This window comes from Perognathus longimembris, chromosome 7 (genome assembly GCF_023159225.1).
Source record: "Perognathus longimembris pacificus isolate PPM17 chromosome 7, ASM2315922v1, whole genome shotgun sequence".
NCBI lineage: Eukaryota > Metazoa > Chordata > Mammalia > Rodentia > Heteromyidae > Perognathus > Perognathus longimembris.
In genome coordinates this window covers 14,794,571-14,819,239 of record NC_063167.1, presented here as the reverse complement: position 1 = coordinate 14,819,239, position 24,669 = coordinate 14,794,571, and the positions used below count along the sequence as shown (strand labels likewise).

Below are 24,669 nucleotides of genomic sequence, written 5' to 3'. Positions count from 1 at the left end.
TGTGTCTCTCTGTGAACAGTAGGGGGCAGTGTCCTCCAGAGATCCATGACAACCTCCACAGAGCTGCCCGCCAGAGCTGGGGTAGAACACAGGCCCTGCATTTGCTAGCTAGGTACTTGACAAATACTTCAGCCAAGGAGATGTGGGTGTAAAAAACGGAAATACTCTGTGTGTGTGTTTATATATTGAGATGGATTCTCTATGTGGCCCAGGCTGCCCTCACATTCAAATTCTTCCTGCCTCAGTCTCCTAACTGCAGAGATTACAAACATATACTCACATACCACAAGGTAAAAAAAAAAAAAAGTCTGTCTGTATCTATAACAATATAGTATGTATAATATATAATATACTTTAAATATAAAAATATATAAGATAATCAAAATGTAAAATCTCCCAATTCTATATGTATTAAGTAGAAGGTAATTCTTGCAGCACAAGATTGAATTAACCTGATTTCTTCAAATAATACAAAGGAAAGAGAGCTAATAAATTTATGAGGCCCACCCTCTAACTTTTGGAAAGACTTCCTTGAGCAATGCCTTAGTGCTCTTGTTTGTATTCTCTCCACCCACCCCTCCTTCCTCAGATCTCGGAGCTGCCCATGTTCCCTTCTGATCCACAAAGGCCCTTGCCAGGTCTTAATGGAATTTGCAATCTCTGGGGTCTGACCTCCTCTCTCGCCAGCAGGGGGCAGAAGCAACCTGCTGGCGTCTTTAGAGTCTAAAATTTTCATCCTTGGTTTAAGTAAGTCCTGGAGAGCAGCCCTCCTTTGGAGCTGTGACTGTCTCAGTTCCCTTTTACTGCATTTGACAAAGGGCTGTCACCCTTCCACCTTGGGCAGCGGCAGAGGCTTCTGAGCAGAGCTGAGGTGTGATGATGGAGGCTTTGGCAGCTCCCCTCCACCCCCTGGACCTGCTGCCTACCTGGGGGCAGGAATGCACAATGGAGGATGCCTCTTCCCATTTCCTCCCTGCGTTTTTCATGTCTTTATCAATTTAATGCTAAGCTGCTTTCTGCCTTCAGAGTCTCCACAGCCCAGCTTCCAATCAAAAGAAGAGCATTTGCAGTTGCCACTTACTGATTGATTCCCCCCCCACCCCAACACTCGGTGCCAAACCTTTGTAGATTGAACTATGCAAAGAGGAAGAATTCATTGTCCAAATGCATCAGAAGAGGAAATGGAGGCTTAGGGACACTTTTAAGTGGCCCACCCACTGTCACCTAACAGCAGGCTTTGCCACAGAAGAGGCTCTAAATAAATCACTGCTGAATCAACATGCCAAGAATCAGACCTCAACCCAGGCTTAGCTCTCTGTAAATCTTGTACTCTCCTCACACCGTGCCACACCTGCCTTTGTGACCCACAAAGCCACACCAGCCCAGGCAAAGCAGACCCAGTTCCATTCTGGAGACTCAGGTCCAGAAACTGAAAGTTGGCATTTGAGATACTAACATTTTCCCCTCCCCAAAGGAGCCCGGGTGGCAGCCAGCCGTATCTACAGGCACCATCAAAGAAAGAGAGAGAAATTGTTTAGAAGTTTGATTCCAATTTTTTTTAATGTGCTTACATTCCTTTGAGAATGAGAAAAGCCTTCATCTAAATATTTAAAAGGATTCTGTTGATTTTTTTTTTTTCAGTCCTGGGGCCCAGACTCAGGGCCTGAGCACTGTTCCTGGCTTCTTTTGGTTCAAAGCTAGCACTCTACCTCTTGAGCCATAGAGCCACTTCTGGCTTTTTCTGTGTATGTGGTGCTGAGGAATCGAACCCAGGGCTTCGTGCATGCTAGGCAAGCACTCTACTGCTAAGCCACATTACCAGCCCCTGAATTTTTTTTTTCAGGAGTGGAATTTCATGGAAGGGATGTTGGGACTCACAGAGTGTCCTATTCTGTCTCTGAGAATCTGTGTTCGGGTTTCCTCATCGGAAACCTCAGATTTACATGGTATCACTTCCAAGGTCCCCGCAAGCCAGAAAGGCAGGGAAACGAGGCCTTTTTCCATGCTCATTATTCTCATTTTTCCTGAAGGAGATGAGCTGTGAGAAGTTAGAGCCATCACCTGGTGATTTCATAAGATAACACAAATCAGCAACAGCCTCTGGACCTCCAGGCCTTTGCCGCCCTTCTGGAAGCCTAGGCCTCACAAGCCCTTGGCCCTGTCGCAGTGATCCACATGGCCAATGCCAGGCAGGCTCACCTGTGCCGCTGGACACCTTCCCACGGCCCAGTGGTTGGACTGGCAACTTGGGCTGCTAGAAGGAAAAATATTTCCCTAAAGGTATATATAAACTATATACAATTATTATATAGAATGCATATAATGACATATGCATTCTATATAAGAATTAGATAGTTATTTACCAGTCTGTGGGTTACTTTGCCTTCATGATGAGGGACAGGGCACAACCCCCTAGGCTGCTGGACATTGTCTCTCCACCTCCCAGTTTCTGTCCCCATGTCACCCTGAGTTGTGGTCACTTGTCTCCCAAGCTGTGTATGGCCCTAAGGACCACGGTGTGTGGTGCCTTTGCATCTTTTTCCTCTTCAAAATGGCAGCGTCAGCCTAGCCAGGCCTTTGCTAGACAATGAGAAGATCCTAAGTGTATTTCTTCCAACTCTGGTGGAGTAATCTATCCTCCAAAGTCCAGCACATCGGAGTGACCATGAGCTATAGCTCCTTGTGTGTCCCTCACAATTGTTTATTTTATTTTTTTATTATCTTTTTGCCAGTCCTGGGGCTTGAACTCAGGGACAGGGCACTGTCACTGAGCTTCTTTTGCTCAAGGCTAGCACTCTACCACTTGGGCCACAGCGCCACTTCTGGCCTTTTCTGTTTATGTGGTGCTGAGGAATCAGACCCAGGGCTTCATGCACGCTTGACAAAGCACTCTACCGCTAAGCCACATTCCTAGTCCTTCTCCCACAGTTTTGATACAGCTCCGTCATCCCCTTCCTGAGCAGCTGAGAGGCTGTGCCCCGTGTCCCCCCCCCCCAGCAGGGGTGCTGGCACACCACGGTGGCCCATGGCTGCCTATGGAGCTGAATGTTCACCCATGTCCCACTTAGAGAGCTCCTGGGGCTGCTGAGAAGCTGAAGCCACATGAAAGAAAGAGGGGGACCCTGAGAACTCGTCTCACTGCTGCTCTCCCAGGAGGGCAGGCCTGCTTTGCATTCACGGTGCTGCTCTGTCTGCTGAGCTGATTGTATTTTTGACTTCAAAAGGCCAACAGTGGGGAAAGACCTGGTCCCCATTTGCCTCTGCCATCGCCACAGTCTCCTTACTTCCCTCTCCTCCTCTCTCCCTGGAAGTGCGGTCTCCCTCTCCCTCCGTCTCTGCTTCCTGTTCCTGGCTCTGTCTCAGATGGTTGAACCCAAGGGGCTCTTGCCTCGCCTCATGGTGAATGATAGGGATAATGAGCCCCGGGGGGCACTGCTGCCCCTCTTGCCTTGTGGCCGGGGCTCCCATCACTTTGGGGACCATGGTTACCCTGAAGCAAAGCTACGTAGGGCTGAAGAAGTCACTGGGGTGGGTGGGTGCCTGCTCTTGACACCCTAAGACTAAAGCAAGAGGAAGAACCTGCTCATAGGAAAAATGTTTCAGTGAACCAGTGATTTGATACACATGAAAAGACTGGCAACATCTCGGAATCAGGGAAAAAATGAGTATGTCTGAAGCTGAGCCTGGCTCCAGGCTGTGCTGTGTGAAGTCTCCCCTAGCCTCTGGGTGGGATCTGGGGTGAAGTGGTCAAGCTCCTCTCCCCTTTCTGTGCCATCACTGGGGCTTGAACTCAGGGCCTCGGTGCTATCCTTTAGCTTTTTCACTCAAGGCTGGTGCTCTACCGTTTGAACCACAGCCCCCACTCTAGCTTTTTGGGTGGGTCATTGAAGACAGGGGTTTGACAGACTTTCCTGTCTGGGCTGGTTTGAAATCTCAGTCCTTGGATCTCAGCTTCCTGAGTAGCTAGGATTACAGGTGTGAGCCACTGCCGCCTGGCCTGTCAAGGCCTTCCCCTCTTCCTTCTTACAACTTCCAGCCTGTCACAAGGAGGGGTGACTATGGGTCATTGTTCCACCCAGGACGCGAATCCTTCTGATAAGCTCTCAGAGTGCAATTGATCCAAATGGCACCAGGTGGCCTACGCCTGGGGGGGAGGCTCATTCTGAAGATCTTCACCTATGTGGCGAGGTCGTGAGTGTTCCTGGCTCCATGGAGGCTGTTGCACGCAATGTAGTCTGTATGAGAAGGAAGGAAGACAGTGGCCACCAGGCTTTATATACAGCTATTCATTTCATGGAGGCTACGAGGCGGCCTGCCCAGCTGGGAGCCCATAGGAGCTGGCCACGAGCTCTAACCAACACAAATTCCCCACCTCCATTTGGATCTCAGCCAAGAATCACCAGTCCCAACCTGGGTCCTTGATCTCTGGGATGTGCTTTGAGAGGCCTAAACTCAACTAGTCACGTGACACAGGTCACATGAGCTGTTATCCCACAAGTGAAAGGTCTAGATCTCTACTGCCCGCTCCAAGAGACATCCCCATGCTGCCCCAAGCTGCAGGAGCAGGTTCGAATCCTCTGCAGTGGGATTCAGCTACTGGATTCAGTTCCATCAACTCCTGCATGCAACCACTCCCTCACAGATTCCCGCTTGGGCATTTCATGAAGGTGACCCAGTTCTGGCTCCTGGTTGTAGCTTTGGCCAGTAGCCGCAGTGTGAATCCTCCTCTCCTAGCCAACATCAGGTGACCACTCCCAAAACTTACTTTGAACAGCTCCTTCCCCGGCTGCCTGCTGAGCCTGAAGGAACCCTCTTTGGGCACCCATGAAGAGCCAACAGGTAGCATGTCCTTCCTGCAGTCTTTAGAGTGACGGTCCTTCGACTGTTTGCTTTGGACTCTGGTCATTTCGAAGCATGGCAGTTAAAATATGGTGGGGGCCCAGGAAGGTTGTCAGATTGAGCAAATAAAAAGAAAAAAACCATGATGTTCATTTGAATTAGAATTCCAGATAAACTATTTTAGCCTAAGTATGTCCCAAATATATCACAGGATATACTTATACTAAACCAAGTGTTGATAGTCTACTGTAACTAGGCAAGGTCCTGGGCATTATCTTAGACATCCAGGTGTTCATAAATTCCCGTGAAACAATGGCAGGGTTGAGGGTGTGATAACAGATCCAAGGGTAGAGATGCGGGTCTTCTCTGTCCAAGGTTTACACCTAGAAGAGGTGTACCTTTCCTGCTACAGTCATCCCTAATCTCAGGGACTGTGGAAGCTCAGTGCTGTTCCATGGACCCACACTTTGGATTTACAGGCAAGGCAACTGAGGCCCAAACAGACAACTTGCTCAAGATCACATAGCTAGTAGCAGCACCGAGACCAGAATTCCTGATTCATAACCCAGTGGGATATTTTTTTTCTCTCATCCTATATGATCTCATCTGTTAGTTTGGTTCTGTGGTTAGGAATAGGCCCTGGGGCCAGGTGTGGTGGTACACGCCTGTAATTCCAGCCAGGTGGGAGGATGAGGACTCTGAGACCAGCCTGGGCAAAAAGTTCAAGAGCTTATCTGAGAGAGAAACAACTTCAATCCCCAATACGACTTCCAATGAGTGGATGGATGAATAGCAGACTTTGTAATCAGGCTGCCTGGGTTTGAATTCTAGCTCTGACACTTACTAGTGAAATGGCCTTGGGTCTCCTCAACCTTGGCCTCATCTTCTCATCTCCAAAAGAAATTGAGTGAATGTAACTGTGCTGGGCGTAGAGCCCGGGAAACAGTGGGCACACAGAAATTGCTGCTTGCTGGCTCACATCTATAATCCTAGCTGCTCAGGAGACTGAGACCTGGAGGCTCATGGCTTGAGACCAGTCCAGGCAGAAAAGTCCACGAGACCTATATCTTCAATTAACCAGCAAAAGAGCAGGGCTTGGAGGTGTGGCCCAGGGGGTAGAGCACCATCAATGAGCAAAAAAAGCTGAGTGAGTACAAGGCTCTGAGTTCGAACCTCAGCATTAGCAAAAAAACAAAAAGGAAGGAAGGAAGAGAGGAAGGGAAGAAGGGAGGGACGGAGGGATGGAGGGAGGAAAGGAGAAAGGAAGGAAGGAAGGAAGGAAAAGAAGAAGGAAGGAAGGGGGCTGGGAATATGGCCTAATAGTAAAGTGCTCGCCTTGTATACATGAAGCCCTGGGTTCGGTTCCTCAGCACCACATATATAGAAAAAGCTGAAAGTGGCGCTGTGGCTTAAGTGGTAGAGTGCTAGCCTTGAGCAAAAAGAAGCCAGGGACAGTGCTCACGCCCTGAGTTCAAGCCCCAGGACTGGCAAAAAAAACTAAAACAAAACAAGAAGGAAGGAAGAAGGGAAGGAAGGGAGGAAAGGAGGGAGGGAAGGGGGAAGGAAGGTTTGAAGGAAGGAAGGTCTTATTTCCCCATGGCTCTTGACATCAGCACCCACAACACCAGGATCTGGCTCTGTTGGGCCTTCCTGCTGGCCAGGCCGTGGTCCCCTTGTGCCCACCAGGGACTGTGGTCACCCACAGCACAGGACCCGGTTCTCCTGATCCCACCTGCCATGGGGCAATGGCCAGAAGACTCACTGCTACAGCCAGAATGGAAAGTTCTGGAAGGTACTGACAATGCCCCAAGCTTGCTTTCTGCCCTTAGGAAGCTGGTGGGTATGCCCGGGTGACAGATTGGAGTCAGCCAGCTCTAGAACCTGGCTCCCTGGGTGCAAATCTGAGGATCACGACTTCCTAGTTGTTGGGGGGGGGGCTCTAGCTCTGGGCATCACTTAAACTAGGGGGGTGATTTCCTTCCTCACTGGGTGATGGATGGTCAAAGAAGACATGTTTTGACAGGCTCGGCTTGGCACCAAGTGAAGAACCCTCATTATTTCATGCCACTGTTGACCAACTTCTGTCACCATCGTCCCCCTAGAAACTAACCAGGGAAGACTAGGAACCCCAACATATATGCAGCAGCAGGAGCATGTTGCTCGGAGATCAGCTCCTGCCGGTCCCCACCTCGAGTAGCGTCCTGGCTCCTGAAGCACTTGGGCCCCGTGGGCTGGCCCCATTTGGGTAAAGGTTGTTATTTCATTTTGCTTTATAAACAGAAACACTCCCTTGCTGTCTCTGAGGCCGAGAAGGAAGCTGAGTCAGGTGGGGTGTGGTTCCTATACCATCCGTCACCCTTCCCTTCCCCAGGGCCTGGCTGGCCCAATCTGGCCACACCGGCGTGCATGGCAACCGCACTTTTTATGCTCATTTTCCTAATGACACAAATAAACAGCGCTCTGGTATGCGGGCCGGGCTAGTGGAAAGAGCCAGGGCTTTCGTTGGCAGCCCTTGGCTGGGGGAGGAGTTCCCGCCCCCGCGCCTGGTGTCACGACAGGTGCCTGCCCGAGCTATGGGATTTCAGACTTAGCGTGAAGCACGTTGGAACTGCACACATCCCTGATGCCACCCTCTCTTCCCATCCAGGATGATATCCCGGGTCCTGGGTTCTACAACGTCATCCACCAGTCTCCAGTCTCCAACAGCGTCTCGCTGTCCAAGAAAGGCACCTGTGCTTTTCCCTCCATGGTGAGAGCCCTCCTCTTGCATAAGGGTGTAGTTCCCAGGTTGGCCATCGGGGGCCGCTCCCTCCCGAGGCCTGTGGTTCTGATTAAGACACAGTCTCCACCACACATTTCATGCAGGTAAATGGGGCCCTGTGTCACTAAGCTGCGATTGTCCCCAACCTGCTATTGTCCCCATCCCTACCCCCCATGTTTCCCAGGTCAGAAGAGAAGCTCATCCAAACCCCCGGTGTGGTCACTCAGTGTCCACCCCGCTTATTAGGCCAGCAACATGATCTTCTCCCACGCCTAGCCCCAGAATGATTTGTTTTTCCAGTCCTGGGACGTAAGCTCAGGGTCTGGTGCTGTCCCTCAGCTTTTTTGCTCAAGGCTAGAGCTCTACCACTTGAGCCACAGCTCCACTTTTGTTTTTTGCTGGTTAACTGGAGATAAGAGTCTCATAGATTTTCCTGCCTGGGCTGACTTCAAACTGTGGTCCTCAGATCTCAGCCTCCTGAGTAGCTAGGATGACAGGCGTGAACCACTGACACCCAGCTCCAAAATGATTTTTATACTCGTGTAATTGGGTTGTACAAGTGATTGAGAAGAAGATGGAAGCAAAAAGAAAAGTAAGCTTTACACCTGAATTGTAGTGGTGGTCTTTGTTCCCTGCGGGGCTTTATCTTTGTTAGTGATGTTAGTAACCAGATAGCTACAGGAGAAGGTGACCCTGGCCCTGGTGTGTGTGTGTGTGTGTGTGTGTGTGTGTGTCCAGAATAAGAACCCAGGGCTTTCAGCATGCTAGGCAAAAACTGTCACACTGAGCCATATCCTCAGCCTGGTAGTCCTTTTCTTGGATATTTGCAAATTGCAAGTCAGGGCAAAGAGCCAAACTAAGAAATGAAGAAAAGAGAGAAGGACGGCAAAGCCAGACTCAAGCAGTCACAAAGCACATGCGCCTCTTTGTCTCTTTAAGTATAATAAGCCTTCCAAATAGACTTACTACAATGCCTGACATAGAAATTCACACACACACACACACACACACACACACACACACACATACACTTTTTTTTGGTTGAAATTCTAGGGCTTGAGGGACTTGAGCTTTCACTTGGCATTTCCACTTGAGCCATACCTCCATGCTGACTTTTGCTGGTTAGTTGGAATTAAGAATCTCTTGGATTTGTCAGAGCAGGATGTCTTTAACCCGTGACCTTCATATCTCAGCCTCCTAAGGAGCTAGGATTATAAGTGTGAGCCACTAGTGCCCAGCTGAAATTGAGATTATAAGACCACACAAATGAACTATTTCAGATACACTATTTAAGATTGGAAGCTGACTTGGGCAGAGTCGATACTCAAGGTCAAACTGGCTTTGCAGTTAACCCGAGGCTGCATGTGCCCACAGTGACTTCGCAGGATGGACAGGACTCAACCTGACGCTCTGCCCCCGCCCCTCACCCCTCGCTAGAGAAAAACACCCAGCAGTGACTGGAAAATGAGGTGTCACTTCCCAGTGTGCGGCCCAGGAGAAGAGACCCGAGCTGTAGCCCTGAGTCAGCGGTGGCGTCTCGGTGTGGCCCTGCGCACGTCCGTCTGTCCTGGTTGCCTCATCAAGCAGAGGCACCCGGCAAATTGCAGTGAGTCAAACACTCTGGAACTGCAAACCGTGATAAACATGCCAACCACCTTGCCCATGGATGGCGCTGCTCCTCTCAGTGACACGAGGGGCTGGAGGGGGTGCATGGCTTTTGCCCTGCCAGGCCTGACGTGCCACCACTTCCCAAGTTACACGGCTGGGCCATTTGAGGAAAAGGCACCCAGGAGATCTGAGTACGGTGGAGTCTAATCAGGCCTCTTAGGTCTTTATAAAAAGGGAAATTCAGCTAGGTGGCAGTGGTTCACGCTTGTGATCCTAGCTACTCAGGAGGGTGAGATCTGAGGATCACCATTTGAAGCCAGCTGGGGCAGGAAAGACCGTAAGACTCTAATCTCTAATAAACTACCCAGAAAAAGCCAGAAGTGGCGCTGTGGCTCAAGTGGTAGAGTGCTAGCCTTGAGCACAAAGAAGCTCAAGAGCAATACCCAGATCCTGAGTTCAAGCCCCAGGATTGGCAAATAAAGGAAGAGGAGGAGGAGGAAGGGGAGGGGGAAGAAGAGGAGGAGGAGGAGGAGGAGGAAGGAGAAGAGGAAGAAGGAGAAGGAAAGAAAGAAAAAGATGAAGAAGAGGAAGATGAAGAAGAGGAGGAGAAGAAGAGAAGAAGAAGAAGAAGAAGAAGAAGAAGAAGAAGAAGAAGAAGAAGAAGAAGAAGAAGAAGAAGAAGAAGAAGAGAAGAGGAGGAGGAGGAAGAGGAAGGGGGAGGGGAAAGAGAAGGAGGAGAAAGAAAGAAAGAAAGAAAGAAAGAAAGAAGGAAAGAAAGGAAGGAAGGAGAAGTGGAGCAGGAGAAGAGGAGGAGGAGGAAGAAGCAGAAGGAAAATAAAGGAAAGGGAAGGGAAGGGGAGGGAGGGAGGGAGGAAGGAAAGAAAGAAGGAAGGGAGGGAGGAAGGAAGGAAAGTTTGGGAACCAAATGGATGCTAGTGCCTCAGGCCTGTAATCCTAGCTACTTGGGAGACTGGTATTGGGAGAGTTGTGGGTTCCAGGTCAGCCCTGGCAAAAAGTTCTCCAGACTCTTCTCTCCCAGTAACTGGGTGTAGCCCCATGCACCTGTCACCCCAGTGTTGAAGGAAGATTGTGATTCCAGGCCAGCTAGGGCAACTAGAGTCCAGCTACAGGAAAGAGGTTGGGCATGGTACACAGGCCCATCATTCCAACTCAGGCATGATGCCTAGGAGGATGGCAGTCCAGGTGTGTGCCTGGCAAAAGGTGAGACCCCATCTCAAACTAACCAGCACCAAAGAAGGGCTAGAAGTGTGGCTTAATGGTGCCTGCCTAGTAAGTATGAAGCCCTGAGTCCAAATTCCAGTATTGCCATAAATTATTAGTAGCAACTTCAGAAGCAGGAAGCCCTTGAGCTGCCCTCCCTCTAGACACTGGGGTTCTTACATCCTTGGGCAAAGGCCTGAAGTGGTTGGTAAGATCTGGCAGGAGAGCCCCATATCTTGCCTACTTTCTTTCTGACCCGGAAGAAAATGCCATTCTCCACACCCGCCCTGGTGACTTCCACATGTAGCACCTTCTCCACTTCCGGATCCCACGTCTCCGAGAATTAAAGCCCTGGAGAAAGCTCACCATGGTCAGAGGGCTACAGTGACAGGGCAAGGCTGACCAAGAAACTCCCCAGGCCTGTAAATCTCCGAAACTTCCTCATGGCTGCCAGTACAGCTACACCCAGCCTTGTGAGAGGACCTGTCATGTCTCTAAGCCCAAATGATGGAAAGCACCTCATGAATATAACTTCCAAGTGTCTCCTCGGGGAGGAGGCGGAGGGAGGCAGGTGGGTGGGGGGCTTGGCTGGCTTTCCTCCATGTCCGTGGCAGGGGTGGGCCCAGAGACGTTAACATGTGGCCAGCATGCGGCCAGGCTGGAGACCACAGGTCTGGCAGGAGAACGGGGTGGGGCGTGTGGGTGGGTGAGCGAGCGAGCCTGGCTTTCGCTGTCCTCTAAAAGGAATCCTATTACAACACCTCATGGAGCTGCCACGACTGGGGAACTTTGTTAAGCATTTCCTCCCTAAATTAATAGATTTTTAAAGCCCTTCCCCTCTCCACTCCCCCCCCCCCCCGCCCAAAGTTGCACTTGGTGCTTGTGGCTCCCACCTGTAATCCTAGCTACTCAGGAGGCTGAGATCTGGAGGATCTAGATTTGAGGACAGAAAGTTCATAAGATACTAATCCCCCCCCCCCCAAAAAAAAAAAAAAAGCCAGAAGTGGAGGTATGCGTCAAGGAGTAGAGTAATAGCCTGGAGTGTAAAAGTGAACTCAAGCCCTAGCACTGGTGTGCATACATACTCACACACAGACACCCTCACACAAGTTTCATGATGGAAAAAGGTTTCTATGGCCCTCCCCGACTCCATACCCTGCCCCCCACAGGGGTGTCCACAGAGCAGGCCCAGGAGCTGTGGACACTGGGCACAGAGTGGAGTGGGGCGAGGGGTCAAGGCCCTCTCTGCCCGCCCCCCTCCCGTGCTCATCTCGCTCCTGACCCCTATCCAGGGCCATGTTCTCAAGCTTGAAACCCCAGGACATGATGGGAAATTTTTCTGTGTGTTTTCTCCGGCTCTGGTGCCAGCCACACTCTCTGTGAGCGAGGTGATGTTATCGCCCCAAGTTTCAATGGCTTTTGTTCCCATTCATCTGGCAAACATTGATTCTGTTTGTCTTTTACCCCAACATAGTTTAGCATGGTGTTGGTTATGTTGAAATAGCATAATCATTGTACAGTTTCATGGAAATGGCCATATGGTGGGGGTGGATGGCCAGCCCCAGGCCTTGAAGTTGTTCTGGAGGTTGAGCTGAGAGACTAGGTGGGAGGTTTCCCTCAGGAGAGAGCTTGGGTTGAGAGATCGGGGTCAGGGTGAAAGTCTAAAAGATTTCCTCAACTGGGCACTGGCAGCTCATGCCTTTAATCCTAGCTACTCAGAGGGCTGAGATCTGAGCATCATGGTTCAAAGCCAGCCCAGAAAGAAAAGTCCATGAGAATCTTATCCCCAATTAACCACCAGAAAACCAGAAGTGGAGCTGTGGCTCAGGGAGCTGGGGGCTGGGGGCTCACACCTGTAATCCTAGCTACTCAGGAGGATGAGCTCTGAGGATCACAGTTCAAAGCCAGCCCAGGCAGGAAAATCCCCGTGAAACTCTTATCTCCAATGAACCTCTCAAAAACCAGAAGTGGAGCTGTGGCTCAAAGTGGTAGAGCACTAGCCTTGAGCAAAAAAGCTCAGGGACAGTGCCCAGGCCCTGAGTTCAAGCCCCACAATTGACCAAAAAAAAAAAAAAAAACAAAAGAGCTCAGGGACAGACCTAGGCCATGAGTTCAAGCCCCACGATCAACAACAATAACAAAAACAACAAAAAATTCCCTTGAATAAATTACCCACCCACCGCCAGATCAAGTGTAATTGGGTGGAAATGCATTGATTGCAAAATTATTTCAGAAGATGAATAATTTGAGGTAAGTTTACAGAAGTTAAAGCAGGCCTGAACTTGCGAAGCCTGAGAGCCCGAGGTCCATGTATCAGTATGAGGCGCTCCAGCCTTACCTTTAAGAAAGTCCCTGCAGTCCTGGCTCAGGGGCCCCTCCCTCCGACAGCTGTCCTCTGGCGCCCTGCCATGAGGCGCAATAACGCCGTGTCCTTTGCTGTCCTCCTTTGCAGTGTGTCAGGCTGAAGACTATTATTTCTAAGTATCCTGCAGCAAATGCATATACCCTCCCATCGGAGTTTGTGTCGAAGAAAGACTTCAGTACTTCCTGCTCTAGCATGTTCCAACTGCCAAGCTTCATGAAAGTGCTCAAATTTGAAACTCCTGCACCAAACTACTACAATGTAAGAACAGCATATGTCCATTGAATGAATGAATGAATATAGTTTACTGAAAGAGAGGGAATAAGGGAAGGAGGGGTAGGGAGCAGGGAAACAGCCTCTGAGCATAGCTGGCCAGGCAGTGAGAATTACTGAGGACTTAATGGATGCCTAAGGCCAGGGGAGAATCTTGAAAGGAATTTGCAGAATCCAGAAAGAAACAGAGGCCAGTGGAGAGCAGTAGGAAGCTCATGCCCTGGGCAGCGTGCAGGCCAATCTCTCCAGTCCCAGCCCCTCCCAGACACAGTTTCCTCATCTGTAACGATGGGTATAGTACTTAGCACCTTATCTAAAGACAGTGCTCCTTTTCAGTTGTGTGTGTGTGTGTGTGTGTGTGTGTGTGTGTGTGTGTGTGTGTGTGTGTGTGCATCTTTACTAGAGCTTAAACTCAGGGCCTGGGCGCTGTCCCTGAGCTTTTTGATCAAGGCTAGCTCTCTATCACTTTGAGCCACAGGTCCACTTCCGGTTTTCTGGTGGTTCATTGGAACTAAATGCCTCCTGGCCTTTCCTGCCTGGGCTGGCTTGGAACTGCAGTCCTCAGATCTCGGCTTCCCAGTAGCTAGGCTTACTGGCATGAGCCACCCCGTGCCAATATATTTAGGTTCTTCTAGGGAGAATCAACTTATATTTTTCTGCCTCAGAGAAACTTCATTTTTTTTTTTGTTTTTGAAACAACAGTGTGCTACTAATTATGATGGTTTTGTAATCACTGAGCAGAAAGGGCTGGGTGGGCCGTGTCTCATGCTCTAACTGCCTGGCACTTGTTACACTGTCTGAACATGTTCGGGACTTAGTTTATTCATCTGTGCAACGGGGATATATGTGCACCTCGTCATGTTGATGTAAATAGCAAACAAGCTGGCTCTGGCTGAGTGCATAGCACAGTATCTGGGACAAAGGACTCTGCTCTCTTGGAGATTGGTGGGGCTGTCTTTAGGCATGTCATGTTACCTCGGGCCACAAGGAAATGGAATTAGTGATACTTGCCCTACAGGGTTTTTATAAGAAGCTAACGAGACAGGAAAAATGTCAGAGGACTCTGAAATGCATAAGAGGTGAATTGTCTACAGATGTGGGGATGTTCCAAACTTGGTTTTAAAATTCTTCCTTTTCACTCATGGCTAGTATTGTTCCACTTGAGCCACAGCTCCACTTCCGGCTTTTTGGCAGTTAATTGGGGATATGAGTCTCATGGATTTCCTGTTCAGGCTGGCTTTGAATCTAGATCCTCAGATCTCAGCTTGCTGAGGAGCTAGGATTACAGGCGGGAGCCACCGGTACCCAGCTGTTTTCCTCTGTTTTGTGATATTTCTGACTACAAAGACTGCCTACTTTTAGCCTGGTTGGCTAAATCACCTATAATGTGCTCAAGGCCACATACGTGCCAGCCAGGCCAGTGTTGCAGTGGAAGCATAATTGGAGCCAGGTATGTAATTTAAATTTTTCTAGGAGTCACATTTAGAAGCAAAAACGAGAGCCAGGCACGCTGCACAAACAAGTAATCTAGCACCCTGGAGTTGGAGGCAGGAGGGCTGAGAGCGTGAAGCCAGCCAGGACTAAGTGTGAGACACGGGCTCAAAGTTCAAAACAAAACAAAATTAAAAGGCCTAGATGGAATTCGTTTTCACTGTATGTTTAATACAATAGATCTAAGGTAATAGTGATCAGATATTTTAGGAAGATTCTTCTTTTTTTTTTTTTCTTCTGTCAATTGTGGGGCTTGAACTCAGGGCCTGGGCACTGTCCTTGAACTCAAGGCTAGCGCTCTACCCACTTGGGCCACAGTGAAACTTCCAATTTTTTTTAAAAAATCTTTTTTTTTTTTTTTTTTTTCCAGTTCTGGGCCTTGGACTCAGGGCCTGAGCACTGTCCCTGGCTTCTTCTTGCTCAAGGCTAGGACTCTGTCACCTGAGCCACATCACCCCTTCTGGTTGTTTTCTATATATGCGGTGCTGGGGAATTGAACCCAGGGTTTCATGTATACGAGGCAAGCACTCTACCACTAGGCCATACTCCCAGCCCGAAACTTCCAATTTTTGAGTGGTTAATTGGAGATAAGAGTCTCACGGGGACTTTTTGAACTGCAATCTTCAGGTCTTAGCCTCCTGAATAGCTAGGAGTACAGGTGTGAAGCATCAGTGCCCAGCCTTTAGGAAGATTCTTGCAGTGAGTCTTTAAATCCAGTGTATATTTTATACTTATTGCACATCTTGATCTTGACCAGCAGTGCTTCGGTGCTGATAGCCACAGGCCATCAGTGACACACACTGGCAGGCTGGATCCACAAGGCTTTCCCCGGGGAACCAGAGCCTAAAGATAATGATAGCATGGTGGTAGTGATGATAATGGTGAGGATGATGGTGGTGGTGATAGTAATGGTGCTAATTAGGATGGTGATAATAGTGTTGATGGTTACAATAGTGGTGATGGTGATGATGATTATAATGGTGATGGTGGTGATGATGTATGATGATGGTGGTGGTGATAGTGATGGTGTTGGTGTTGATGGTGGTGATAACGGTGGTGATGACAATGGTGGTGATGATGATGGTGGTGGTGATGGCAAGGGTGGTGATGGTGGTGGTGATATGCTTTTCGGGTATTAGGTGCTGCTTTATTCATCATCCCTAATACACATAAGAATCCATGGTGTGGGCTATCTGCTTCCCGCTGTCATGGGAGAGGAGTCGGGGGCCCCACGCAGCCAGCTGGACGCTGTTGTTTGCCCTCCACTGGTCACGGCGGAAAGCTGAGGGATGAGCAGGGTCACACCGACCTGGCCCCGTGGGCTTTCCTGTCCGGGAAATACCATCAGGAGAGTGCTTAGGTTACCCAGTGGGGAACTTGGACAAAAACTAGTGAACAAACAAACAAACTGTGGTCAGCTCTGAAGGAGACAAACGTTTGAAATCTGATATGGCTTCTGTAGGGGGCACCAGGGGTTGGCAGTACCATGTCCTTGGTGGGTAGAGAAGCCTCAGAGACTGAGACTGAGGAAAGAGTTGAAGGACTAGCATGTGCAAAGGTCCTGGGACAAGAAAGAGCTTAGCTCTGAAGAAAATATGGCTAGGGTATTAGGAGCCAGGAGAAGGGGAGGCCAGGCAGACATATTCCTGGAGACCTTAGGGAAAGAGATTGAGCTGTGTCCTCTCTGTGGTGGACAGTCCAGGAGGCGGATGGGAAGTGTGGGTGAGGGGGCTCGCTTTTGAAAACAGCTCTTTAGCTTAGGTGTGGTCATCCTAGAGACTCAGGAAGCTGAGATTTGAGGACTGAGGTTCAAAGCCAGCACAGGCTTTGACAGCTCTGTGAGACTCTCATCTCCAGTTAACCATGGAAAAGCCAGAAGTGGGGGGTGTGGCTCAAGTGATAGAGCCACCAGCCTGGAGCGGGAAAAGCCAAGCGAGAGGACAAGGCCTTGTGTTCCAGCCCCGGGGCTGGTGCACAGCTTCTGTGTGGGGAACGAGTGACTGAAGTGTGGGCTTTGATTGGGTTTGGGGAACTCAGCCCGGGGACAGTGGGGCTACTAAGGAGGACAGGTGTGGCCCAAGGAAGCAGTAATGAAGGGGCATGGCCACTGCACCTCTGCCATGTGAGGGGGGTCCCCAGGTGATAAACAGGCAGGAAGGGAGCTGTAGCTGGTGACCCACCTGCCTTCTCCCAGCCCTCTGTGTGCTCTAGAAGGCAGCCCTGGTGTTCGGGCAGCAGTCTGCCCTGGGTGCTGCTAGCAAGAGAGGAGGGTCTTTCCCCAGTCCTTCAGAAATGGCCACTGCTCAAGACAGAGCTCTGTGCTGGTGAACTTGGCACCCATGGCTTCTACTTGTAATCCTACCAACGCTGAAGGCTGAGATCTGGAGGATCATGATTTGAGGCCAGCCTGGGAAGAAAAATCTGTGAGAGTCTTATCGCTGATTAACCAGCAAAGAACCGGACTGGGGGCATGGCTCAAGTAGTAGAGCATCAGCCAAACAAAGCTAAGCAAGTTTGAGGCCCTGAGTTCAAACCCAGTATTGCTAGGAAGAAAGGAAGGAAGGAAGGAAGGAAGGAAGGAAGGAAGGAAGGAGATGGAAGGGAAGAAAGAATGAAAGAAAAAGAGAGAAAGAGAAAAAGAAAGAGGGGAGAGGGAAGGAGGGAGGGAAAGACAAAGACAGAGAAAGGGAAAAAGAGAAAAAGAATTGTGCACTCCTTCCAATAAATCAATTTTAGTGTTAGGGTTTGTTAAAAATTCATTATTATTTTGGGGCTGGGGATATGGCCTAGTGGCAAGAGTGCTTGCCTCGTATACATGAGGCCCTGGGTTCGATTCCTCAGCACTACATATACAGAAAATGGCCAGAAGTGGCGCTGTGGCTCAAGTGGCAGAGTGCTAGCCTTGAGCAAAAAGAAGCCAGGGACAGTGCTCAGGCCCTGAGTTCACGGCCTAGGACTGGCCAAAAAAAAATTCATTATTATTTTAATATGATCCTAAAAGTAACCAGTTCATCAGAAAACAGGTCCCAGCACTGCAGAAACCCAAGGGTAGATAGCAGAAGTCCTTCAGAATCTGCTTCAAGAGCCAGGTGCGATTCCTTTCAGTGTCTGCATGCCCACCTGTTTGGGGATACTTCCCGCCCCCCCCCCCCCCCCCCCCCCGCCACCATGTGTTGCTGTTTAATTATGCCTTTCCTTTTCCCCCACCCCCAGCCAGGAGCAACACCCTACCCCCAGATCTCCCTGGGCCTTTAGTGTACACACAATCCCAACCCCCTTTCCCAGAGGTGAAGAATGAAGCCTGAGTCCTGTTTTGTCTGCCCCCCAGCAGAAGAACAAGGGCAGAGTGAGCCAGCGAGGGGTGGAAAGGCCTTAATCCTGTTAGCCACGCTGCCGCTGCCTCTGCTCTGAGCTCTGGGACGCCGCGCTCCGCCTGGGCCCCCGTCCTCAGAACACGGTGTTATTACTACCTGCGACCTGGCTCCAGTCTAGTAATTAGCCTGCCCCTCTGGCCCCTTTATTTGCACTCTCTGCAGGCAGCGTCCTCTGCCTCCTAGGACCCTGGGAAAGCGAAATTCCTCTACCTTTGTCAATACAGAAGCAAAATGCCATCTGCATTTCTCAAGAAACTTTTTTTTTTTTTAAACCAAAGAGTATCACAGAAAAAAAAAAAATCAAACCCTCCTGGTTGTGTGAAATAGTTTCACCTGCTCAGTAAACACTCCCAGGGAAGGGGCTCATGTTTTATTACATCTGTTATCTAACGAGGACGGGAGACCGCCTGCAAGTTGGCATTTGAAATATTTATGATTCACGTAGGACAGAAGAATGATCCCAGGGTGGTTTTCTTTTTTTTTTTTTTTTCTTCCACCTACTATTTTTAGAGCTCTGAGTGCATCGGACCAATGTTCTTGCAAATGTGTACTGGGTGGACCGGCCAAAATTCTTAATTTCTAGCCAGTCTAGAAAAGTGGAGACAAGGAAGCGCTTGCAACTCTGATCCCAATCTTAAATGCAGAGGCTCTGTGTGTGTACCCGATGCCAGGTTGATAGGACTGTTTAAACAGCTGAGGAATGAAGCTGGGGGCTGGGGCGTGGGGGGATGGGGTGGGTTGGGGTGTCAGGGAGGACTGAAAAGAAGAGAAATAGTGGGACAATAAAATGGTCAGGAGCAACAGCTCACGCCTGTAATCCGAGCCACTTGGGAGGCAGAGATCGGAGGATCATGGTTTGAGGGCAGCCTGGGCAGGAAAGTTCACAGGACTCCATGGTAACCGATGGCCAGGTGCTGCGGTGCCCGCCTGCCATCCCAGCTCCTTAGTGACACAGCACAGGAGGATCACAGCTCAGGCTGACCGTGGGCATAAAGCAAGACCTTACCTTGATCATAACCCGAAGCAAAAGTGGGGGTGGAGGTGCGGTCCAAACAGAGTGCCGTTCAACCCTCAGGACCACCCTAAAGAAAAGGAGAAGAATCTGTGTGCTAGCATTACCTATGTGCGGAGCCCCTCCCCCTCCCCCCACGCCCATGTTCCTGCCCACGACTTCTGTCAAGCACCCCATCTGTCCCCGCTCTGTAGCCCGGGGTGGGGGGACGGCGGGGGGACGCACAGGCTCCATTTTACAGAAAACTCAGGTTCAGAGAGGTTATCTAAAACCCTGGGTTTCGGCCACACAGCCTGGCCTCTGGCAGAGGGGAGCCGGGCGTTTTGGCTTATTTTCTGGGTGCTGTGCTCCGGCCACATGGGCGGTGGGGGGGGGGGCCTCTGGGCCTTTGCTAGGGCAAGCCCTCTACCACTAGGCCACATCCCCAGAACCCCCCCGCCCCCGCAGGGCCTTTGCTAGGGCGTCCCGGACTTGAGCTGGGTTGGTGGCGAAGGCGCTGCCCCCCGCATGATGCTTGCAGCCCATGTCAGAAAGATGGGTGAATTTTTTTCCTAGCCCTCACTTGCCACTCACCCAAAGCAGCTTGACATGGAGACGGGGGGGGGGGGGCGGGGGGGGGGGCTGTCCTGAGTCCCCTCTGTGATTTCTCTCCCTCTCTCCCCCAGGCCTCCATCGCTTGCTGCAGGCAGAGAAACAACGTCTCTGCCCGAGCAGGGTTTATGTCAAAAACACCAAGAGAATTCTTCCCCGTTGCTAGACGGGGACCTGCGCCAGGTAAGCGGCCCAGAGGCTCCCCCGCGGCTTCTGTTGAGTGTGGAAGGAGCTGGGCTTTGGGAGGAAGGAGAAAGACCAAGAGGAAGTGGAGGAGGGGCAGCCGCTGAGGGGTCCCCCCAAGGGAACCTCAGCCAGGTAGGGGAGCAGCCCCCCCAGTCTGAAGAGTGCACGTTCTACACCTCATCCCAGGCTACTGAAGGGTGTGCGTGTGTGTGCGTGTGTGTGCGTGCACATGTGGATGATAGATGGGGTGACAACACCTCCGGGTTGACGGGGACCAGCCCGTCGCCCCACGCGAGGCTCTCCACCCAGGCCCCCCACCCTGGCCCTCCCAGGCCCACACCCTCAGCCCTGGTGTTTGGAGGAGGAGGTGGCGGCTGCCATGGTGCCCACGAGCAGCCAGTGTGTCACTGTGGCCGGGACACCGCAGACCAGAGCCTGCAGGTGCCCGCGGGCATCCGGGCCCGGGGACGGATGGGCCCTGCCTGGGCTGCTCAGCCTCCAGGGCCGAAGCACCGAGCCCTCAGACCCGACCGCCTCACCCCTGCCCGCCCCAGGGCCGTGGCCCCAGCAGGGACCCGAGCCTTGGCTGGCACGGCCGCTCCTGGCCTGTCACAGGGGTGTGGAGAAAATCGAAACACTCAATCCAGATTAACGTTGCGTTGCGAGGATCAATCTGAGGCTGGGAAACAAAAACAGCGCTAATTGAGAGGCTCAGCCCCCGGCTCCGCCACCCGCCCGCCTTGCATCACCGCCGGCACAGCCCCACCTTGTTTGCTTCCACAGAAGAGCAGGGCTGGAGTCCCTAGGGCTTGGCCAGAGGCCCTGCCCTGAGCCCTGAGCTGGGAAACGTGTGCGCCCCGCAGCCAGCCATAGGGCCAGAGCTCGGGGACAAAGCAGGAGTGGGGGGGGGGCGGTGGGCGGGGGGGCGGGGGGGCCCCCTGGCTCAGCCTTGCTCTGCACCAGGGCTGTGGGGGTGTTGTCAGTTAGAAGTGCCTCACCCCCCCCCCCCCCATGGAGCCTTCCATGTTCTCCGAATGATGTGGGGCCCGTTTTACATGCAAAGCAGTTGATAGGAAGCAGATCACAGCCCAGCGTCCCACAGTGAGATCTGAATCCAGCTCAGCCAGCTCCACACCCAGTACTTTCAAACCCCAAATATACACTCTGGCACATACAAAATAGGGTTGTGTGAAATGTATTGATATATGAAAGATTACAAACCCATATTGTAAGTGATGTAGACCTCTGACATGAAAACTTTAAGCATATGCTGTCACCGTGATAAAACTCTTTCCAAAGCATCATTTTTAGTGGCTGCGTAGTATTCTACTGTGAGGTGATTCCATTGAGCACTCGTGTGTAGAATGGCAGCATCCAGGGTGGTGAGCATTCTGTGTATAATGGAGATGACTTCCTGGGCAGGAGGCAAAGTGCCTGCCTAGGAAGTATGAGGCCCTGGGTTCAATAGAGAGAAAAAACAACTTTCTGCAAGGGAGGGATAGCTCTGTGGAGCACTGGCCCTGGGTTATGTCCCCACAGCAACTACAACAATAACTTTCTTATGTAACTTTCTCTTTTTTTTGCCAGTCCTGGGGCTTGAACTCAGGGCTTGAGCACTGTTCATGGCGGCTTCTTCTTCTTCTTCTTCTTCTTCTTCTTCTTCTTCTTCTTCTTCTTCTTCTTCTTCTTCTTCTTCTTCTTCTTCTTCTTCTTCTTCTTCTTCTTCTTCTTCTTCTTCTTCTTCTTCTTCTTCTTCTTCTTCTTCTTGCTCAAGGCTAGCACTCTACCACTTGAGCCACAGCACCACTTCTGGCTTTTTTCTATATATGTGGTGCTGAGGAATGGAACCCAGGGCTTCATGCATGCTAGGCAAGCACTCTACCACTAGGCCACATTCCCAGCCCATACCTCAGGTTTTTGATGTTTGTGACTGAATTGCCCCTTGGCACAGGGCAATTCTTCCTCCTGCTCCTCCTCCCTTCATCCTGCTCCTCACTGGAGACTCCAAAGCAGGACTCCCTGGCTGCTCTGACCCCCATCTTGTCCTGTGTACTTCTGCAGACGCTACTTCGAACAATTAAAAGTAAATTCAAGTTTAGGAAATTGAAAATATTCCCCCCCCCCCACAGTGCTGCCATCATTTCCACAAAAGTTTCTTATTTTCTGCATTCACACGTGTCATCTTAAGATAGAGGTGCACGCGTGTACACGTGTGTGGAAGGATGTTTCTGGACTCCGGTCTGATGTAATCCAGCTGTGTCCTCTTGCACACAGACCTTTAGGTTTTATTTCCTGCTGTCACTGGCGCCTCCCGCAGCCCCGCCCCGGGGTGCGGGCACGGGGCGCTCGCGCTTGCCCACACTGTGGCTGCTGCCGTGTGCAGCCTGGCGTCTGGAACTTTCCCTTCTGTTGATGAATCCGAGTGTCTGGGTAACGGGGGGGGGCCCTGAGGCTCTTGCTCGCCACCGCAGATCTGTGCTCCCCAATTCCTGCACCCACTTCCAGGTCGCCATCAATCCGGGGGGGGGGGGGGCGGCGAGGCGGCCGCCCTCCACCCCTCCCGAACGCCACCCGCCAAGGGCCGCGGGGCACTCGCGCAGCTTCTGCAGGGGGCACGGGGGACGGGGGACAGCACAATACATGCTCGTCACTCGTGGGACATTCCCACGGCAGCCAAGCCCGCCTCGGCTCCCTACACGGCCATGCTGTTGTGCCTGTGGAGGGGGGGGGGCTGGGCCCCCACACGCGCCCCCTCCCTCCGGTCCTTGGTTGGTGAACAGCCTCTGGCATTAAGAACTGTTTAGTGCTCTGTGCTGAGACTGGAGGGGGTGCCCGCCGCAGGCTTCTGCAGACGCAGCCTGAGGTCCCACGATGGGGGGGGGGGACTCTGAGTCTCCCCTGGCCCTCTGTCCCCACCCCTCCCCTGGTCCCCCATCCCTCCCGCCCCTCTGGGCCTCCTTGGCGGGCAGCCTCCCAGCCAGGGCTGCCCGGGCTGCAAAGATCTATCTCCTCATGCGGTGCTCTTGTTTCTTTCTGTCCAGGGCATTACAACGTCAACGAGTCCCTCGTGAAGCAGTCACCCAAGATTTTAATGTCTTGTTTCAAATCAAAAACCGACCGTGGACTAAAGCTGGTAACCTCCGGCCCGGGACCTGGCTATTATAACCCCAACGAGCACACCAAAGTTCTGAAAAAAGCTCTGTTTCCGTGAGTCTTGGTTTTTCTTCTTCTTCGTTTATGTATTTGCTTTGGTTCGGGCCGGTCAGTGGCAGGGGAGGAGGAGCCTCACGCGAACCGAATGCTTGGGGCCCAGAGCACATCCTAGGTGCTCCATGAATCCTTGTGAATGCATGGTATTGACTGAACCACCACTGCATGCTAGGAGCTTAAAGGCTCACCTAATTATCCTAGGAGCCCTGTTGTAGGAACAATTATTCTTACTCGCTAGAGGAAAAAGTAGAGGGATTTTTCCCGAGTCCACACAGCTAACGGAGGAGCCAGAGGACCCTGCTGGGGACTATCTGGAACTTTCCCAGTTCATCATGAAGCTGCACTTGGTGGAGGCTGGCCTTGCTCCACTTTTCTAACCAGTCTGGCAGGACACGAAGAACCAGGGAGGCTGATCAGACCTGCTGGGGCTAAAGTGTGGCTCCACTATTCTTTTTCTTTGTCTGTCCTGGGACTTGAACTCAGGACCCGGGTACTGTCTCTGAGCTTTTGCTCAAGGCTAGTACTCTACCACTTGAGCCACAGCTCCACTTCTGCTTTTTTTTTTTTCTTTTTTGTAATTTTTGTTGTTGGTTGTGGGGCTTGAACTCCGAGCCTGGGCGCTGTCCCTGAGTGCTTTGCTCAAGGCTAGCGCTCTGCCACTTTGAGCCACGGTGCTACTTCCAGTTTGTAAATGGTTTTAAAATTGTTATTATAAAGGTGATGTTACAGTTACATAAGTCAGGTAGTAAGTACATTTCTTTTTGAACAGTGTCACCCCTTCTCATGGGAAAACCTTTCTGAGCCTCCCACCCATTATCTGGGAAGTAAAAGCGTGAGTCTCTTGTGCCTCTAGGGTTGCTTTCAGAATTAAAATTATGTTAGGTGCGTAGTAGGTCCAAATGGTGACAATATTAATCAGGCTTTAAAAAAGGGAGGACAAGCCAGGTGCTGGTCACTCACATCTGTAATCAAAGCTACTCAGGAAACTGAGGTCTGAGGATCATGGTTCGAAGCCAGCCTGAGCAGGAAAGTCCATGAGACTTTTCATCTCCCATTAACCACCCAAAGGCCATAAGTGGAGCTGTGGCTCAACTAGTAGAGGGCCAACCTTGAGCAAAAAAAGCTAAGGGACAGTGCCCAGGCCCTGGGTTCAAGCTCTAGGACTCTCTCTCTCTCTCTCTCTTTCTCTCTCTCTCTCTCTCTCTCTCTCTCTCTCTCTCTCTCTCTCACACACACACACACACACACACACACAGAGTAGACATTCACGTCACCATTTCTAGTCCTTAATGTTATCTTCATCTAACAGATTAAAAACGTACACAGGGGTTATGTATTCCTCAAACGGCTGTACAGCTTTTAGGACTAGTTCCTGTTGAGGCCAGACTTGCGTCCCCAACCCTTCCCCAGCCTCCTCAGGCAGAGCAGGCTGTGAGCAGCTAGCTGGCAGGGCTGGGACCTGAGCGTGTGCAGAGGTCTCCGTCGGGGGTTCTGGTCCAGGGCCAGGCCCGCAGTGGGTCATTGTGTGACAGCAGCAAGTCCAGGCTGAGCCGAACTCGCCATCGTCCTCCTCTTCCTCCTGTTCATGAGCGGCCGATGCCACCAGCTTGAATCTCCCATGCACGTCCAGCGTGCACCTGGGGGAGGGAGGGGCTCGGGCCTGGCTGGAGGCGGGCAGGGAAATCCTTCTGTCCTCCCTGTCTGAGTTTTCCACAGGCTGACCCTTCCCAAGCCCCAGGGC

The 24,669-nt window shown here is 51.3% G+C and overlaps 1 protein-coding gene across 1 annotated transcript in view; it reads left to right on the top strand.

Moving 5' to 3' along the window:
• Stpg1 (sperm tail PG-rich repeat containing 1) overlaps positions 1-24,669 on the top strand; it is a 34,429-nt gene that overhangs the window by 2,976 nt on the left and 6,784 nt on the right. The window contains exons 4-7 of the mRNA XM_048350520.1: positions 7,487-7,588; positions 12,882-13,052; positions 19,607-19,715; positions 22,760-22,925. Coding sequence (XP_048206477.1) covers positions 7,487-7,588; positions 12,882-13,052; positions 19,607-19,715; positions 22,760-22,925 — 548 coding nt within the window. The remainder of the gene's footprint in view (positions 1-7,486; positions 7,589-12,881; positions 13,053-19,606; positions 19,716-22,759; positions 22,926-24,669) is intronic.